At 37.6% G+C, this 17,443-nt stretch overlaps 1 protein-coding gene across 2 annotated transcripts in view; it reads right to left on the bottom strand.

Moving 5' to 3' along the window:
* Positions 1–17,443, bottom strand: part of FERMT2 (FERM domain containing kindlin 2) — an 82,747-nt gene that overhangs the window by 47,202 nt on the left and 18,102 nt on the right. For both annotated transcript variants that reach the window (XM_047079639.1, XM_047079640.1), the window contains exon 2: positions 2,290–2,523. In XM_047079639.1, coding sequence (XP_046935595.1) covers positions 2,290–2,523 — 234 coding nt within the window. The remainder of the gene's footprint in view (positions 1–2,289; positions 2,524–17,443) is intronic.

Here is a 17,443-nt window from a genome sequence, read left to right as displayed (position 1 = left end):
CCAATTGTAGGATATTCTAGAAAAGGCAAAACTATGAAATAACTATAAAGAGATTAGTGGCTGCTAGGGGTTGGGAGAGAGAGAAGGATGAATAGACAGAGCACAGAGGATTTTTAGGGCAGTGAAACTGCTCTGCATGATACTATGATAGACAAATGGCATTATGCATTTGTCCAAACGCACAGACTGTATAATACCAAGAGTGAATCCTAGTGTAAGCCCTGAACTCTAGATGATAATGATGTGTCCAGTGTAGGCTTATCAACCGTGCCACTCTGGTGTGGGATGTTGACAGCAGGAGGTTGTACATGTGTGGGGACACAGGGTAAATGGGAACCCTCTGTACTTTCTGTTCAATTTTGCTATGAACCTAAAACTGCTCTAAAAACTAAAGGTTTTTCCCTTTTTTTTTTTAATTTTTATTTTAGAGAGAGAGCACACGAGCGAGGGGCAGAGGAGGAGAGAAAGAATACTAAGCAGGCTCCACACTCAACACAGAGCCCCCTACATGGGGCTTGATCCCACGACCCCAGGATCATGACCTGAGCATGTCAAGAGTTGGACACTCAACTGACTGAGCCACCCAGGTTCCCCTCCTCTAGTTTTTTAAAACACAAGAACTTTAGATGGCTAATACAGATACGAAAACATACTTAGCTTTATAAATTAAAATGAAATACCGTTATTTTTTCACTCAAAGAACCAAACACTAAAATCCAACAATATTCAAGTGTTAGTGACATTTTGGGACAATGGATTTTCATATGTTGATGGTTGGAATGTAAATTGGTACAGCAGTCTGCCCCCTTACTCATGATTTTATTTTCCACGCTTTCAGTTAACTGTGGTCTGAAGCAGATGATCCTTCTTCTGACGTATCATCAGAAGGTCAGTAGTAGCCTAACTCTATGTCACAATGCCTACATCATTTGCCACACTTCATCTCATCATGTAGGCATTTTCTCATCACAAGTGAAAATACAGGACAATAAGATATCTTGAGAGAGAAACCAATTCATAGGACATTTATTGCAGTATATCTTTATAACTGTTCTACTTTCTTATCTATTATTAATCTCTTATTGTGCCTGATTTATAAATTAAACTTTATCAAAGGTATGTATGTATAGGAAAAAGCATAGTATATATAGAGGTACAACTATCTGTGGTTTCATTCTTCTACCGGGGCACAAAATTGGGGGACTACTGTATAACCAACCACTTGAGAAACTCGTGCATACAAATACAAAACTGCAACAAAACAAAACAAAACAAAAACACCCACAGAGCAATGGCAGTAACATCTTGTTTATGGATATATATACACACACAAATATGGATAAATTCATGTGCATGTGTGTGTTAATGTATTTTTAAAAGTACTAGAGGAATACACAGTAACTTATGATACTGATAGCTTTGTGAAGGGAAATTATGAGAATGTGACTCAAGAAGTTTACCTATATTATTATCACTTTTTAAAAAAAAGTTTTGCAAAATGGCAAAAATTTCAGGTATTAATTCTAAGATAACAGGAATTAGGTAATTTTTATATAATTCCTTATACTTTTCTGTATTTTATTTTTTCCAAAAAATTCCATTAAACATAAAAAAAACACTGTAATTTCAGTCATTAGGTCAAAATAGTAATGTCCTAAAGCTCCCCTAAACCTATGCTACATCAGAATTATGTACCAGTGATAATGACAATAGTTCACATTTTCTCTGATCGTTGAATACTTTCTGTCATGACATAACTGGGTCAGCCAAAAATAATCCACATTTCATTTCAGAAGGCATAAAGAGAATTACTATAAGACAGTTCAAGTTGTAGACTGCTTAAGGAAGACAATACTCATAGTCATTTCCTTAAGAGCTGTGTCAGGACCTTCAGTGAAAGAAGTGACACAATCTGCCTGAATCACTAAAATCAAAAGGAGACTTACATGAAAGAAAACAATGCAAAAGCTACACTCTGAAAATAATGCCTTTTTTCTTCTCCTTCCCAAGAAATAAATTAAGTCATCAGAATGAAGTGTTACATAATAATACATACCTGATACACTTCTAGTAAGTCAAGAGCCTATGTTAGACTCCTCCTGATCCATCTTACCTCAACTATTTATCTTAAAGGAATACAAAACTTTAAAGAATAAAGTGAAAAATGAACACACATATACAAATATAGATAGCTCACCCCAATCCCTATTCCATGAAATAAGCTAAGGGTCAATATCAGTCATATATATGTCACACAACTCATAATTTCAAGAAGAATTTAATACTTACTAAAAGTCTTACAGATGTCAGAAACAGCTTTGAAGACTCTATCAGAGAAATTCACTTTCACCTTCACATACTTCATGTTGGGAAGTTGTAGGCGGAGAAGTTTGTGCTGGGGGGTGAACTGAAGCTTGGCATCTGCCTGAATGCCGTACTTATCCAAGGTCCAATGTGTTTTAAGAAGCCAAGTTTTCTTCTTTTCCCACCAGAGAGCATGGTCAGACCAATCTTTTTTTACGTCTATAAAAAAACAAGCAATAAATAAAACACTTAAAAAAAAATCACTAAGATTACCTTAAGAGAAATTACAAGAGGAAAACTAAATTGGGTGTTTAATACAAGCAACTAATTAAATACTAAGTGTCTTTATGTGATAGGTACAAAAGAAATAATAAATAGCTGAGAAAACACCCTCTGCCTATGACAGGCCATAAACAAGGTGGCTGAGGCCATATACAGGATAACTAATAATGCTTACATCAGGTGCAATATGGGACACACAGCATGAAGAGTGACACTAGAGTCACTCAGAGAACAAGGAGAACCCTGGGGACTAGACTCTGAAAAATTAATGAGGTTGAGTTGGTAGGTTCTGAGCCCAGCTTTGAGGAATGGACACTATTCTGATAGGGCAGGTGAGAAGGCTGAGGTTTGTTTATGAGGCTGCAGATGTGTGCTGAAGTGTGTAAGGAATACTGAAAAGTAAGATGCAGAATCAAAGTGAACAAAAACGAATATCCTAGGCAAAGAACAGCATGTGAAACAAAACCCATGAGTAAGAGAAAACAACAAAACCCAAGAAACTATGTCCCAACCATAAAGGCTGTCCCAAATACATTCCAAGTAACTTACAAGTTACACTGACCCAACTCCCTCCACCATATTTTGATACAAGCATAACAGAAAACATTAATACCTGTTAAACTATTTTACAGCCTTCTGCAATTATGTTAGATGAAATCAAATTAAGGAATAAACACAAGATCTGGCTTCCCTCAATAAAGCAGATCATAACAAAAAACCTGCAAAATAAAATCCAACCTCAGCTAGTTTTTATTTTTTTTAATAATTTTTTTTAACGTTTATTTATTTTTGAGACAGAGAGAAACAGAGCATGAACAGGGGAGGGGCAGAGAGAGAGGGAGACACAGAGTATGAAGCAGGCTCCAGGCTCTGAGCTGTCAGCACAGAGCCCAACATGGGGCTCGAACTCACAGACCGTGAGATCATGACCTGAGCCAAAGTTGGACGCTTAACTGACTGAGCCACCCAGGCACCCCTTCAGCTAGTTTTTAAATAGCAATAAAAGTAGAGACTTTTTAGATCACTTATGCATTGAAGTAGGAACTAAAAATGGGGACAGGATATTTCAAAAAAAGAGTAGCCAAACAAAGCCTTCCAGGGGAAGAAAAAAACCTGGAAAATAACATTCTTGCAAGTAAAAACAAAAGCTATTATTATAAAAAGCTCATTTTAATACAGATTTTAAAAAGCATTGGTCAACTTTAAAAACACGAGCTTAAAAGCATATACTAGTATGAAACTCTTTTTAAAAAAAAAAAGGCTTATTTATTTATTTTTAAAGAGAGAGAGAGCACAAGCGGGAAAGGGGTGGAGAGAGAGAGGGAGACAGAGAATCCCAAGCAGGCTCTGTGCTGACAGCACAGACACGGGCTCAAACCCACGAACGAATGCACAAACAATGAGATCATAACCTGAGTCAAAATCAAGAGTCAGACACTTAAATGGGCCACCCAGGCACCCCAAATATGGAACTTTTTAAAAACACAACTTGTATACCTGAAAGCCTCATGTAGTAAAAAATAAAATTTCCACATTGAATATGTGCCTAGAAACACCTTCTCTAATGGTAAAACTTACATGATTGAACTACTCATTGTGAAAGAAAACACATCACAAGTGGAAAAACACTTTCAATTCTCTAAGTGTTAAAAAAAATCCATTAGTAAGTACTTTAATGGGAGAACTATAGTTACTTGCAAGATTATATTGCCATTTTGAAATTTTGGGAAATTTGGGAAAACCCAATCATGTTATTTGAAGTTTGGCTGTGGAAATATATGTAACTCCTGTCTTATAAGCACTCACTTGTATCTTAAATTATTTTCCAGCACAGGATTTGTCAATTAACTTTTAGAAACCGCAAATCTGATCCAGCTCACAGAAAATCACCAAGGTTGGGACCTTTTCATTTGCTGTGAGATAAATTGTCACACGTTATAGACAGTTTACTTTTCTCTTCCTGAATAGAGAACCTAAGGCAGAAAAAGATAACCTGCAAAGAATGAACCGAGGTGAGTAAGGCTGAACTGAACTAATGATAGGTAGGCATACAATACTTTCTTCCCCATACCTCAGTCCATTTGCTATATTGTACTCTGGTGCCAATGTCAACCTTTAAGGAAGCCTTATCTCCCACTGGGGAGAGAAGGGAAGAAAAAGCCGTACCCTACTAATTACAGCAATAGTCTGCAAACACAGACTTCTATCATTTGGGTTCCCCCAAAAGGCAAACCTGAGATGAGTACTTTGAGGGGAAGCACACTTGAGGGGATTAAGAACAGTAGACGGATGGAGAAAAGTCTATTAAGGGTTCATTGACTGCTGTGGATAACCGGAGTTCAGTCGTGCTAGAGACCCTCTGAGGAATTATGCAGAACATGCCTAAGAATTGTCCCCACTAAGAAAAGAGAAGCTGGGGTATCTAACCACTTTCTTGGTTAAAGACTGCTCCCAGAGCCATTAAATTCCTAGTACTTTCCGGCTGTCATGCTGGCCACCATTCACTCAGGCAGAGCACACTCACAAAGCCCCAAATATTTGTATCAGAACTTCTACAGAAAAACTTTGTAGGCCCCTGATGAGATGAAAATATCAACTTTGCATTAAGTAGTCTTCAAACTCTAACCCCAGAAACAGGTACCTCCCTTGATCTTCCTCTTTAAGAATCTGACCCTCTCCATCTATTCCACCTCCCTTTCTCACAACAAAGGAGCAGCCCACCTGCATCCATCAAGAATAAACGTAGATAAGATCCAAAGATTATGTACTAGACATCCTATGAGTAGACTGTTCACCTATAGAAGAAAATCTTATTGACTGGTAAGAGCACTCTTTTTTTTATCCACAGAAAATGTGATTAACAATAAAGAAAAATTACACAAAATAAAAGCAGAAACAGGACACCAAAAAAGATCAGAAGTGTCAACAATGCACATGCCAAGAGACAAAAACCGAGAAAAGCAGGCATTCTGACAGCAAAAATAGTAGACATGTTGGAAGATGGGATGGCTGGACCCTGGGAGACTGTGACATAATGTTGAAACAGGATTTTTGGTAGCATTCTTAAACACCAGGAACCTAATTGGCTTTAATTACAGGGTAATTGCTACTATAGAATAAGAACAAACAGCATCCATAAAATATTACTTCAACAAATATCCACTAAACAAATACAGTGTGCCAGAGGTACTGTTCTAGTACTACAGACACAATGATACTAAGAACAAAGTCCTGGCATCTTTGAAGAAGGCCAATATAGTAGAGCGAGGCAGTGAAGACAATAGGTAGGAGATGACATCAGAGAACTAGTCAGGAGCCTTGTAGGTTATAAAGTGGTGTATATTTATTTATTATATTTGTACTATTTTATTTATTATATTTATTTATATTACATTTATTATAAAGTGGTGTCTATTTATTTATAAAGTGGTGTATATATATTTATTATGAGGATGAGAGAAGCCTCTAGAGCAGGGGCTTTCAGCCTGATATTAGAATTATCTGAGCAACTATTCAAATATACTAATGCCTGGACACAGCCCAAACCATTCTTGGTGTGTGTCTAGAAACTGGTTTTTAAGCAGGGGAGTGTTAAGTTTCAAAATCTTTACTGATAATTTTGAAGAAATGCAGAGGTACAGGTGTGCAAATTGAGTGTGACACTGAGAGACTGGGTAAGAAATTAATGTGGGAGTGGAAATGATGAAAGTCTGAGTGCAATGGCTGGGCAGTGAGGAAACAGTAATAAGGAATACAGAGAGCTTTTCCTGAGTATTTTGTTACAGTAAGGAGCACAATAATGGATGGCAGATGGACAGAAAGGGATGGCAAGTCCAAGGAGTATTTTTAGTTTTGTTTTTAAGAAGGGAAAGCTGGGGCGCCTGGGTGGCGCAGTCGGTTAAGCGTCCGACTTCAGCCAGGTCACGATCTCGCGGTCCGTGAGTTCCAGTCCCGCGTCGGGCTCTGGGCTGATGGCTCAGAGCCTGGAGCCTGTTTCCGATTCTGTGTCTCCCTCTCTCTCTGCCCCTCCCCCGTTCATGCTCTGTCTCTCTCTGTCCCAAAAATAAACAAACGTTGAAAAAAAAAAAAAAAAGAAGGGAAAGCTGTTACATATCATTTAAACAGAGACTGGAATAATCCTGTGAAGCTCAAAATACATTAACAATGACCATCATTCCTTAATTTGTTCTTCAACAGTCACTGTGTCACAGTTTGACTTCAAAACTTTTTAGAGACTTGACTGAGCTCTCTTAGATACGCAAAACAATGTTTTCTCACCTTCTAGAAAATCTTCCTTTGGTGTTGGCTTCGTATTACACTATGTATCCTACTTTGAAACTAATATCTACACGTCAAGCCCTACATATATCCCCTAGGATATCACAAGAATATAGCTATTCTATTCAGAAGCAGCAAAGACAAATTTTATACACTGATCAGAATCCTGAGAAAAATGATATTATACCAATTGAGAAACATTCACCAAGGCAAGCATAAGAGCCAACTGTAAAACTGAACAAATTTCGTGTGTTTGTGTGTAAAGCAGTGTATCTTGGTGCAACAGCTCTTGAAAGTACTTAAGTTATCTAGTACATTACAGTACAGCTTGTCTCTACAGTGACAAGTTAAACCATAACATATGCAACTGTAACTGCCATAAACACTATGTGCGCAAGGGTAGATTTCACACATCACATATGTTTATATATTCCTCCAATTAAAGACTGAGTAGAAGCATAAAAACTTTATGTTGATTTTATTTATTTATTTATTTATTTATTTATTTATTTATTTATTTATTTAAGAGAGAGAGAGAGAGAGAGAGAGAGAGAGAGAGAGAACGAGAACGAACGAGAACTCAGGGGAGGGGTAGAGGGAGAGAGAGAAAATCTTAAGCAGACTCTATGCCCAGCATGGACTGACTCGGGGGTTGATCCCAAGACTGTGAGATCATGACATGAGCTGAAATTAAGAGTCGGACACTTAAACTGACTGAGCCACCCAGGTGCTCCTATGCTGATTATAAAAGTAAAATGGACATCTTTAAATACTTCTGAATAAATACTGAAAAGGAAATGAAAATGCTATTGATTAGTAAAATAATGGTTTATTGTTTTGTGTGGTATTAGATTTATAAAGAAACGCTTGCATAATCTAAAACTTTAGAACAACTTTCCATGTATGTAACTCCCTTCTACATCAAAATCTAGGCCCTGCACAAAGTTCAAAACAAACATTTCTGATTTTTCAGAATGGCAGCCTTGGTGTTTCAAACACAGCATCAGACAACTGAATGTAACACACACACACACACACACACATACACACACACACACACACACACACACACACAGGAATAATCGGCCTAGTACTTGCCACGCATAGGAGGAGTTAGCAAGCATCACCATAAACGGACTTGTTTTATCAGCATTATAAAACCGTTCAAGGGGTAGATCACGCTCAACCAGGTTCTAATGGTCAACTTTTCCAATGTTACAATTTTCAGTTATATTCTAGGTATAGTGTAACCACCTCCTTTTATTTGGTATATTGTGATTTTATTTTTTTATGACTTAAAAAAATTAAATGTTTTCTTATAATTTTTCTCAATTTAAAAAATTTTTTACAACTCATAAAATTTTTACACAATTCAAACTTTCATATCAGTTACAAATACGGTACAAAGGCCTCCCCCCCCCCGAAACATTCATTCATTCATTCATTTTACCCTTTTAGAAAAGTTTATTTATTTAATGTCTACACTCAATGTATAGATGTACAGGGGCTCAAACTCATGATCCCAAGGTCAAGAGTCACATGCTCTTCAAACTGACCTGCCAGGCACCCCTATTTAACATATTCTTTTTTTTTAATTAATTAATTTTTAAAATTTTATTTTTATTTTTTTATTTTAAATTTTTTTTTTCAACTTTTTTTTATTTATTTTGGGACAGAGAGAGACAGAGCATGAACGGGGGAAGGGCAGAGAGAGAGGGAGACACAGAATCGGAAACAGGCTCCAGGCTCTGAGCCATCAGCTCAGAGCCCGACGCGGGGCTCGAACTCACGGACCACGAGATCGTGACCTGGCTGAAGTCGGACGCTTAACCGACTTCGCCACCCAGGCGCCCCTAAAATTTTATTTTTAAATTTACATCCAAGTTAGTTAGCACATATGGTATACTGTGATTTTAAGTTTTGTATCTAGATAGTCAGAAGCAACATACCAGAAGTACAAACCTTCTCAGAAAAAAAACCTAAGGGAAAATATACAATAAAGTCACTGTTTTCTTTTTTTAGGGGACAAAACATTATTCATCAATTTTGCCTTTTTAGTAATTTTTTAGAATTCAAGAACTATTTTTAATTTCATATACCCAATAAAGGTCTTCCATAATAAATTTTATTAGTATGTGCTGATTTTTCAAAATATTTTGCCAACACTGAATAATGTATAGAATTGTTGAATCACTATGTTGTACACCTGAAACTAATATAACAGTGCACATTAATTATACTGGAATTTAAAAATAAGCTTTTTATTTAAATTAATTAAAAAAACACACATTTTGCCAGGATTCTGGAAAGAATTACTCCTGTATTCCTTATTTAATTTTTTAAAATGTTTTATTTATTTTTAAGACAGAGAGAGAGACAGAGCATGAGTGGGGATGGGGCAGAGAGAGAGAGGGAGACACAAAATCTGAAGCAGGCTCCAGGCTCTGAGCTGTCAGCACAGAACCCGATAAGGGGCTCAAACTCATGACCTGTGAGATCATGACCTGAGTGGAAGTCAGACGCTAACCGACTGAGCCCCCGGACGCCCCTATTCCTTCCTTATTTAAAAGATCCAATCATGTTGTGCTCTGTTACACATAAAAATAACACTATTTGCTAGGCATGCAAATTCATATCATTAAAATCGCAAACGGCTAAAACACTAACTGAATCAATATAAATCTTCCTCCTTGACTATAACAGAATGCTCAAATTCATGTAGTTGAGTATTTATCCTACAAAGACACCACATGTATATTCTAAGGAACAGAAGGCTTAGGGTTTCATTATTGGGGTGCTAAGTATACAAATATTGCTTATTCTACCAAATGGCTTTGAGGCATTCACCAGGTCCATGAGTCACAAAAGAAATGCAAATATTTCAAATGCTTTCTGCTACAGAAAATATGTCCCTCTTTATGCAATGACAGCTATCTTACACTCTAGAAAATATGAACAGAGAAAGGGGATACACTATTAACACATTATTTAATCTTGTCCTAACAGGGCCACAATTCCTTCTTGACCATTTTGATATGCAATTCTAAAACGCAACTATTTACTTTCATTTTAAAAAAATTTTAGGGGCACCTAGGTGGCTCAGTCAGTTAAGTGTCTGACTCTTGATTTTGGCTCAGGTCATTCTCATGGTTCGTGGGTTTGAGCCCTGCATCAGGTTCCACGCTGACAGCAGGGAGCCTCCTTGGGATTTTCTTTCACTCCCTGCGCCTCTCCTGCCTCACCTGCTCACGTGCACTCTCTCTCTCTCTCAAAATAAACTATGTATAAAAAAATAATAGATGAAATAAAAAATTAAAAATTTTAATTGTTTAAAAGTAAAAACAAAAAGCCAAATAGAAAGTTAACTGAATTAACTTATTCAAGTACTCACATTTTAAAAATAAGTAACTAATTAGTAACAGTTTGAAATAAACAGGAAACAAGATGTTACTTTTAAGTAGCTTAGATTTCTAGTTGCATATTTACGAAATAATATTCATTCAGGAAGGAAATACAAAATTTGTTTAGCATTCTCAAACTTCCATAAACCAGAAGCAAAGTTTACATTAGATAATCTTTGCTAAGTCAACATTTTAAATTATAAGTACACAGACACTTGCTGGGCACATGCCTTATTTTTTGTAAACAGATATTTTTCTACTTGCGCAAATATTATATACACTTTCTGCTGTTTCCTTTTGTTTTGGGATCCTCTTAAAACCCCAAATTAGGTGGTAATAACTACTGCATATCAAGAATTTACCCTGTCTTTACCGATGGCAAAGAACTCTTCGATCCTAGTAAGCTATTAACAAAGCTACTAATAAACAACTGGCTCTGACACCACTGCAAGCAAGCCATGCAAACCGACCAGGCCAGTCCACATCACAGGCCACAGTCCTCTTGACCTCCAAAATGAGACTTTCCAACTCTTCCACTGCACCATTTACTTATACTGCCTAATCACTCCTCTACCAAACTTAGAGGATCTTCCCTCCTTCACTTCACAACCAGACTGACTGAAACAATTACAGGCACAACTTGTTTTATTGTACTTGCTTTGCGGCAACCCAGCTTTGAGCGAATCTACTGGCACCATTTTTCCAAAAGCATTTGCTCACTCTGCTTCTGTTACAGTTTGGTAATTCTTGCAATATTTCAAACTTTTAATTTTTGTTATAGTGATCTGTGATCAGTGATTATGACTTGCTGAAGGCTCAGATGATAGCATTTTTTAGTAGTAAACTATTTTTAAATTAAGGTATGTATACTGTTTTTTAGACATAATGCTACTGCACACTTAACAGACTATAGTGTAAACATAACTTTATATGCACTGGGAAACCAAAAATTTCATTAGGCTATATTATTGGGATATTCATTTTCTTGTGGTGGTTGAGAACCGAATCCAAAGTATCTCCAAAGTATGCCTCTATTATAAATTTTATTATCATCAGGGTCTAAGACACCACTGGGCAATCCTAGGTTTCTTTCATCCACTGCTATATTTCAACCTTCACAACCTTCCTCAAATTCATGACTATCCTCCCTCCTTCTAGGTAGATAATCATGGATTCTACTTCAGAAAATACAGAAACTATCAGACTGGAACTATTTCACCTACATGCCAACCAAATCTAAAACCCTCTTGCATTTGAATCTGTACAGATCTTCTGCCTTTGTGTTATGACAAAAGAAGTGTCTAAGTGTCTATTTATCTCAAACCCATCCTATTAACTATGCTCTGCTGCTCTTCCCACCTTCTAGGAACCACACTTCTTATACTGGCCCCCTAAGGTATCTCTTCCCATGGCATTAAATGGCATCTATACACTTAACATTTCTAATTTTTATCTCCAGCCCAACCTTCTGCATAGAGCACTAGCTTATACAACCTACTGCCTATCCCATATCTCCATCTGGATGTTTCGCAAGCATCTCAAACTTAGTATATCCAGAACAACCCAATTTTCTCCAATCCCTACTATCACTAAATAGCACTAACTGCCAACCCAGTTGCTCAAGCCAGAATCTAGAGGTAATGGATTCTTCTTTCCCCACCATCCCCCACATTTATCAGCAGTCCTTTCAGTTCAACTTCCCAAACTCTCCAGTTTCCACTGGCATGAACTTATTTTGTTCAGGTCACTATCACCTCTTCCATTGACCACCAGAACAGCCTCCTAACCAGTCTCCTGATTCCATTCAGCACTTCCCACATAATATCCAAGGTGATCTACTCAACACTCATGTCATTCCCCTGCTGAAAAGACTTTAACAGCTTCCAAATGCACTCAAAATAAAATCCAAATGCCTTATCACAGTCTACAAAGCCCCACACACTATGGGTTATTTACTTCTCTGAGTTTACCTTGTGCTACTTACCCTTCCTCTGCTTCAACCACACTTTCCTTTTATTCCAAGAACTAACAACCTCTTTCCTGCCTCAGTTGCTGTGCACATGCTATTCTACTCTGAATGTCTAAATACCTCTCATCTTTCAAATTTTAGTTTAAATTTCATGTTCCCAGAGAAGGCTTTTTCACCACCCTAAGATAAACCTTCCAATATCCTATGTCCCTCCATTATCCTCTATTTCAGTACAGTGTGATACTGATGATCAAAATTTGCATTCGTTTTGTTTGTTGTTCATGGGAGGGTAAGTGTTTTCTTCCCTACTAGATTATAATCACTAAAATGAAAACAATGTCTATTTCAACCACCATTATATTGCTAGCACCTAGAACACTGCCTGGCACACAATCCCTGATAAATGAATAAATCTTCATATTGAAAATTTTAAAGACCCTTCATTACTACCCCAAGAAAACATTAACCCCGAAGACACCACCAAGAAAAAACCCATTTTGTCTTCAACTTTAGAACTGAAACATGCTTCTATACTAACCAGAAACACAAGGGAGATTTCCTTAGACATGGGGAAACCAAACTGAACTGACTTCCTCTTCTTTCTCACATCTTTAAAAAGAATGAATTACTTTGTCCAAGACAAACCCTACTGTACGAAATGATTATGTTCCAAAAGTTCATTTACCATAAAGAAACATTATAAACAATAGCTACATTCCAAATCAGACTGTTACACAATAAAATAACCCAAGGTATATTACTAACAATATTATATCATACTAAACATGTATCACAAGTTTTTTGGGGGAAATATGTAGACAATGCTTCAACCTGAGATGTTGTAAGGAAAACTGTCACCAGTGGCATCTACAGAATCTGGGTTAGAGAGGGAAGAGAAGACTGCTGGTAAGCTATGGGGAAGATAAGGGCTTCCTGCTAACCTAGGGTCCTTGGCTTCTCCCTGTCCTCTTTGCACAACTCCAGGAATTAACCTGCCTCCTTCCTCTTTTCCAGCTGTAATTTGTTGTCTTAAGCCAAGTTTTCTTACATTTACTAAGCTACTGACAGAAGAGTTTTAGTTTCTGCTTTCCTCTCTAACTGCTGAAATAAATATACAAACTCTTCTAATGTTTCTAATGAAATGCCAATAATGTATAAAGACAGGGTCTACAAGTAAAATTAATGCTTCAGTAAGTTTTAAAATTCTCTCTATGATGTTATCCCTAATATCTACTGAAATGTAAGGACATCAGATATTAATTTCACTATTCAATCACGTATTCTTTTGTCCTCAGCTCTCCTTCCTCCTCACCTTTCAGAGGTGAGGATGCTGAGGATCCCCTCCCTTGATTTTAGGATGTTCCTTCTTGCTCTTGTCTCTTTAAGTATTCAGACCTTTAAAAGGCAAAGAGGAAGCAAAATGGATGAAAAATATTATTCTTCAGGTGCACAATCAATAAATGAATTAATAAACATTTTCCAAGTATTTACCATTTGCCACACTAAGCTAGGCCTCAGGAATGTAAAATTAGTAAGACCTCCCATCCTAAGGCACTTACCATCCCAAGTAAGGGACACAGACCAGTAAAATGAGCTAAAAAGGTAAAAGAACAAAATGCCACAGATGCAACCAACTATAAGGAAACAGATGAATTGGGCTCTGAAGAGGTGACATATTACCTGGAACTTAAGAGACATGGGAGTTCCAACACATGCTAAGAGGAACTATACTACAGACCATGGAGGCTCTAAATCAGATTATTTTATGAAAGTAATTATGATGGGATTATGGAGAACGAATCAGAAAAAGGAAGAGCCTGGCAGCAAGAAGTTTAGTGCAATGTTCTGGAAGCAGGATCCGATTTAAGGCAGAAGCTGAAGAGGAGCCAAATATGATGAACATATATAAGTTAGACTCACAGGTCTTTTTTTAAATTTTTTTTTTCAACGTTTTTTATTTATTTTTGGGACAGAGAGAAACACAGCATGAACGGGGGAGGGGCAGAGAGAGAGGGAGACACAGAATCGGAAACAGGCTCCAGGCTCTGAGCCATCAGCCCAGAGCCTGACGCGGGGCTCGAACTCACAGACTGCGAGATCGTGACCTGGCTGAAGTCGGACGCTTAACCGACTGCGCCACCCAGGCGCCCCTAGACTCACAGGTCTTAATGATAATGACTATAGATCAGAGAGGACAGTTGGAAAGTGGAGAGGAAATCTAGAAAGCTCCTAGCTTGAGAATTAAGTGGACAGTAACAAAAGCACTAAGATTTGTTCACTGAACATTTAATATATATGGGTAAAACTTAACACATTCTCATTTAATTCTCACACAATGCTAAGCATTAAATACTACTAAAATCCCCGTTTTAGAAATGAGAAAACCAAAGGATAGGAGTTACATAACTTGGCCAAAGATCATAAAGCTAGTATATACAGAAGCAAGACTCTGAATCCAGATCAATGTGACTTCAGAAGTGGCATTCTTTCTTTTTAAGTTTTTATTTTAATCACCCGGTGCCCATCACAAGTGCCTCCTTAATCCCCATCATCCATTTTACCCATCCCTCCACCCTCTGGTAACCATCAGTTTGTTCTCTATAGTTAAGAGTCTGTTTCTTGGTTTGTTTTTCTTTTTCCCCCTCTGCTCATTTGTTTTGTTTCTTAAACTCCACATGAGTGAAATCATAAAATATTTGTCTTTCTCTGACTCACTTATTTCACTCAGCATTATACTCTAGCTCCATCCATGTCATCGCAAGTGACAAGATTTCACTCTTCTTTATAGCTGAATAATATTTCACTGTATATATACACACATCTTCTTTATCGAAACATCAGTTGGTAGATACCTGGGCTGCTTCCATATCCTGGCTATTGTAAATAATGTTGCCATAAACTCAAGGGTGCATGTATCCCTATGAGTTAGTGTTTTTGTATTCTTCGGGTAAAGAGTGGCAACCTTAAACAACACTCCATTAACCAAGATAAAATTTTTCAGAAGAGAAACAGATTTGGACCTGTTAAACTGAAGTCAAAGGACTAATGTTAAGATTGATTTACATTTCACAGTGAAATCCTGATGATTATCCTGCACATTTTGTATAGGAAATATGTATTCAGGAGTGAGAAAGAAGGTAGACTGGACATCTGCAGGAAAGTAAAGATTATTAAATACAGTGGAAACACCAGGTCTTCCCAGAGGGAGCAATGAGAAGTGAGATAGGCTTCATATGGGGAATGTATTTCCTCCCTTCCCTTCCTTAGCACCCGCTTTTCCTCCCCCAGAGCTAAGTGACCTGCACTGGTAAGAATACTATTTTGGGATACATTTCAAAAAATCTTGAAGGCAAATGGCTACAGCAGACAGTAAAATTCTGGTGAGAGGTTCAACAAACTTTCCATGAAGTCTAACCTCACCAGACCTTACCGCAACTTGTTTAGCTTGTGCCTTTCCCCCACCAGTTATCACAGAGCTGCTATGAGGCTCATGTAAACTGGGAACTGAAAATGTCCTCAGAAATCAATCCAATCCAGGGCCCCTGGGTGGCTCGGTCGGTTAAGCATCCGACTGTTGATTTCAGCTGAGGTCATGATCTCAGTCATGAGATCGAGTCCCATATCAAGGCCCAGCGTGAAGCATACCTAAGATTCTCTCCTTCTGCTCCATCCCCCTGGAGAGAGAGAGAGAGAGAGAGAGAGAGAGAGAGAGAGAGAGAAAAGAAAAACTCAACGTAATCTAAATTCTTCCTGTAGATAAGGAAACCAGCTCCAGTGGAATTAGTGACTTGCTTGAGCTCCCACAGTTCCTCAGTAGCAGAGATGAGATCAGAATTCAGTTATCACAGATATCTAACTGATATGTCAACTGAATAGTCAGCATGAAAAAATGGGTTCAGGGACGAAATTTAGGTTGATCCAGTTCTGCCCAAAGTAAACACTGCCTCCCTGGCACAGAGAAACCCTATCACCAGAGAGATTGCCACTCTATTAGGGTCTCCAAGAGGTATGTGGAAATAGTCATTCAAACCATTCCATTTCCTTGTTCTAATACTATCCATATGTATTGGAATACCAATTTATTGATATATAATGGACCCCATCACCCACCACACACTTACCAAGAAGCTAATCAATTCAAGATATATACTAAGAAAAATAAGAAATTATACCAGAAAATTATGAACTAGACCATGAAAATTGTAAGTCAAGAGAGGGAGGGGCTGGTCATAGAGGAGGTCCTGCCTAGAATCAGCCAAAACTACACAAGTCTCTCATCAGGTCAGTCTCTAAACACCAAATGTGAATGTATATTTAAATTATGAATGTTTCAAACTGATTTAATAACAGCAAATATAAACATACCTCATTTTATTGTGCTTCACTTTACTGCACTTCACAGATAACTGTGGTTCTTAGAGATTGTACATTTGTGGCAACCGTGTGTCAAGCAAGTCTATCTGCAATCGTTTTTCCAACAGCATTTGCTCACTTCATGTCTGTCACATTTTGGTAAATTTCACAATATTTCAAACTTTCTCATTATTACTGTATTTGTTATGGTGATCTGTGACCTCTGATGCTACCATTGTGTAATTATTTTGGGGTACCACAAACCATGCTCATGTGACAGCAAACTTAATCGATAAATGTTACATGTGTTCGGACTGCTCCACGGGCCAGCTTTCCACCATCTCTTTCCCTCTCCTCAGGCCTCCCTATTCCCTGACAATAACAATACTGAAATTAGGCCAATTAACAGCCCAGTTATGGCCTCTAAACGTTCAAGTAAAAGGAAGTGTTGCACATCTCCCACTTTAAATCAAAAACTATAACTGATTAAACTTAGAGGCTGAAAGCTAGGTCTCTTGTGCAACACAGCCAATTTGCAAATGCAAAGGAAAAAATCTTCAAAGGAAAGTGTTATTCCAGAGAAAGCAGGAATGAGGAGAAAGCAAAACAGCCTTATTGCCGGTATGAAGAAGATTTTAGTGGTCCGGATAGAAGATCAAACCACCCACAACATTCCCTTAAGCCAAAGCCTAATCCAGAGCAAGGCCCTAATTCTTCTATTCTATGAAGACTGAGAGAGGTGAGAAAGCTGACAAAAGTTTGAAACTGGCAGAGGTGACTCATGAGGTTTAAGAAGCCAACTTCAGAATATAAAAATGCAAGTTGAAACACCTAGAAGATGCAAGTTATCAGAAGA

Source organism: Lynx rufus, unplaced genomic scaffold, assembly GCF_022079265.1.
Source record: "Lynx rufus isolate CCGP_SWC_20201006 ecotype Redwood Valley unplaced genomic scaffold, mLynRuf1.p SCAF_17, whole genome shotgun sequence".
In the NCBI taxonomy this organism is placed as follows: Eukaryota; Metazoa; Chordata; class Mammalia; order Carnivora; family Felidae; genus Lynx; species Lynx rufus.
Note: the sequence above shows the minus strand (reverse complement) of the source record. Positions and strands in the feature narration are given on the sequence as shown.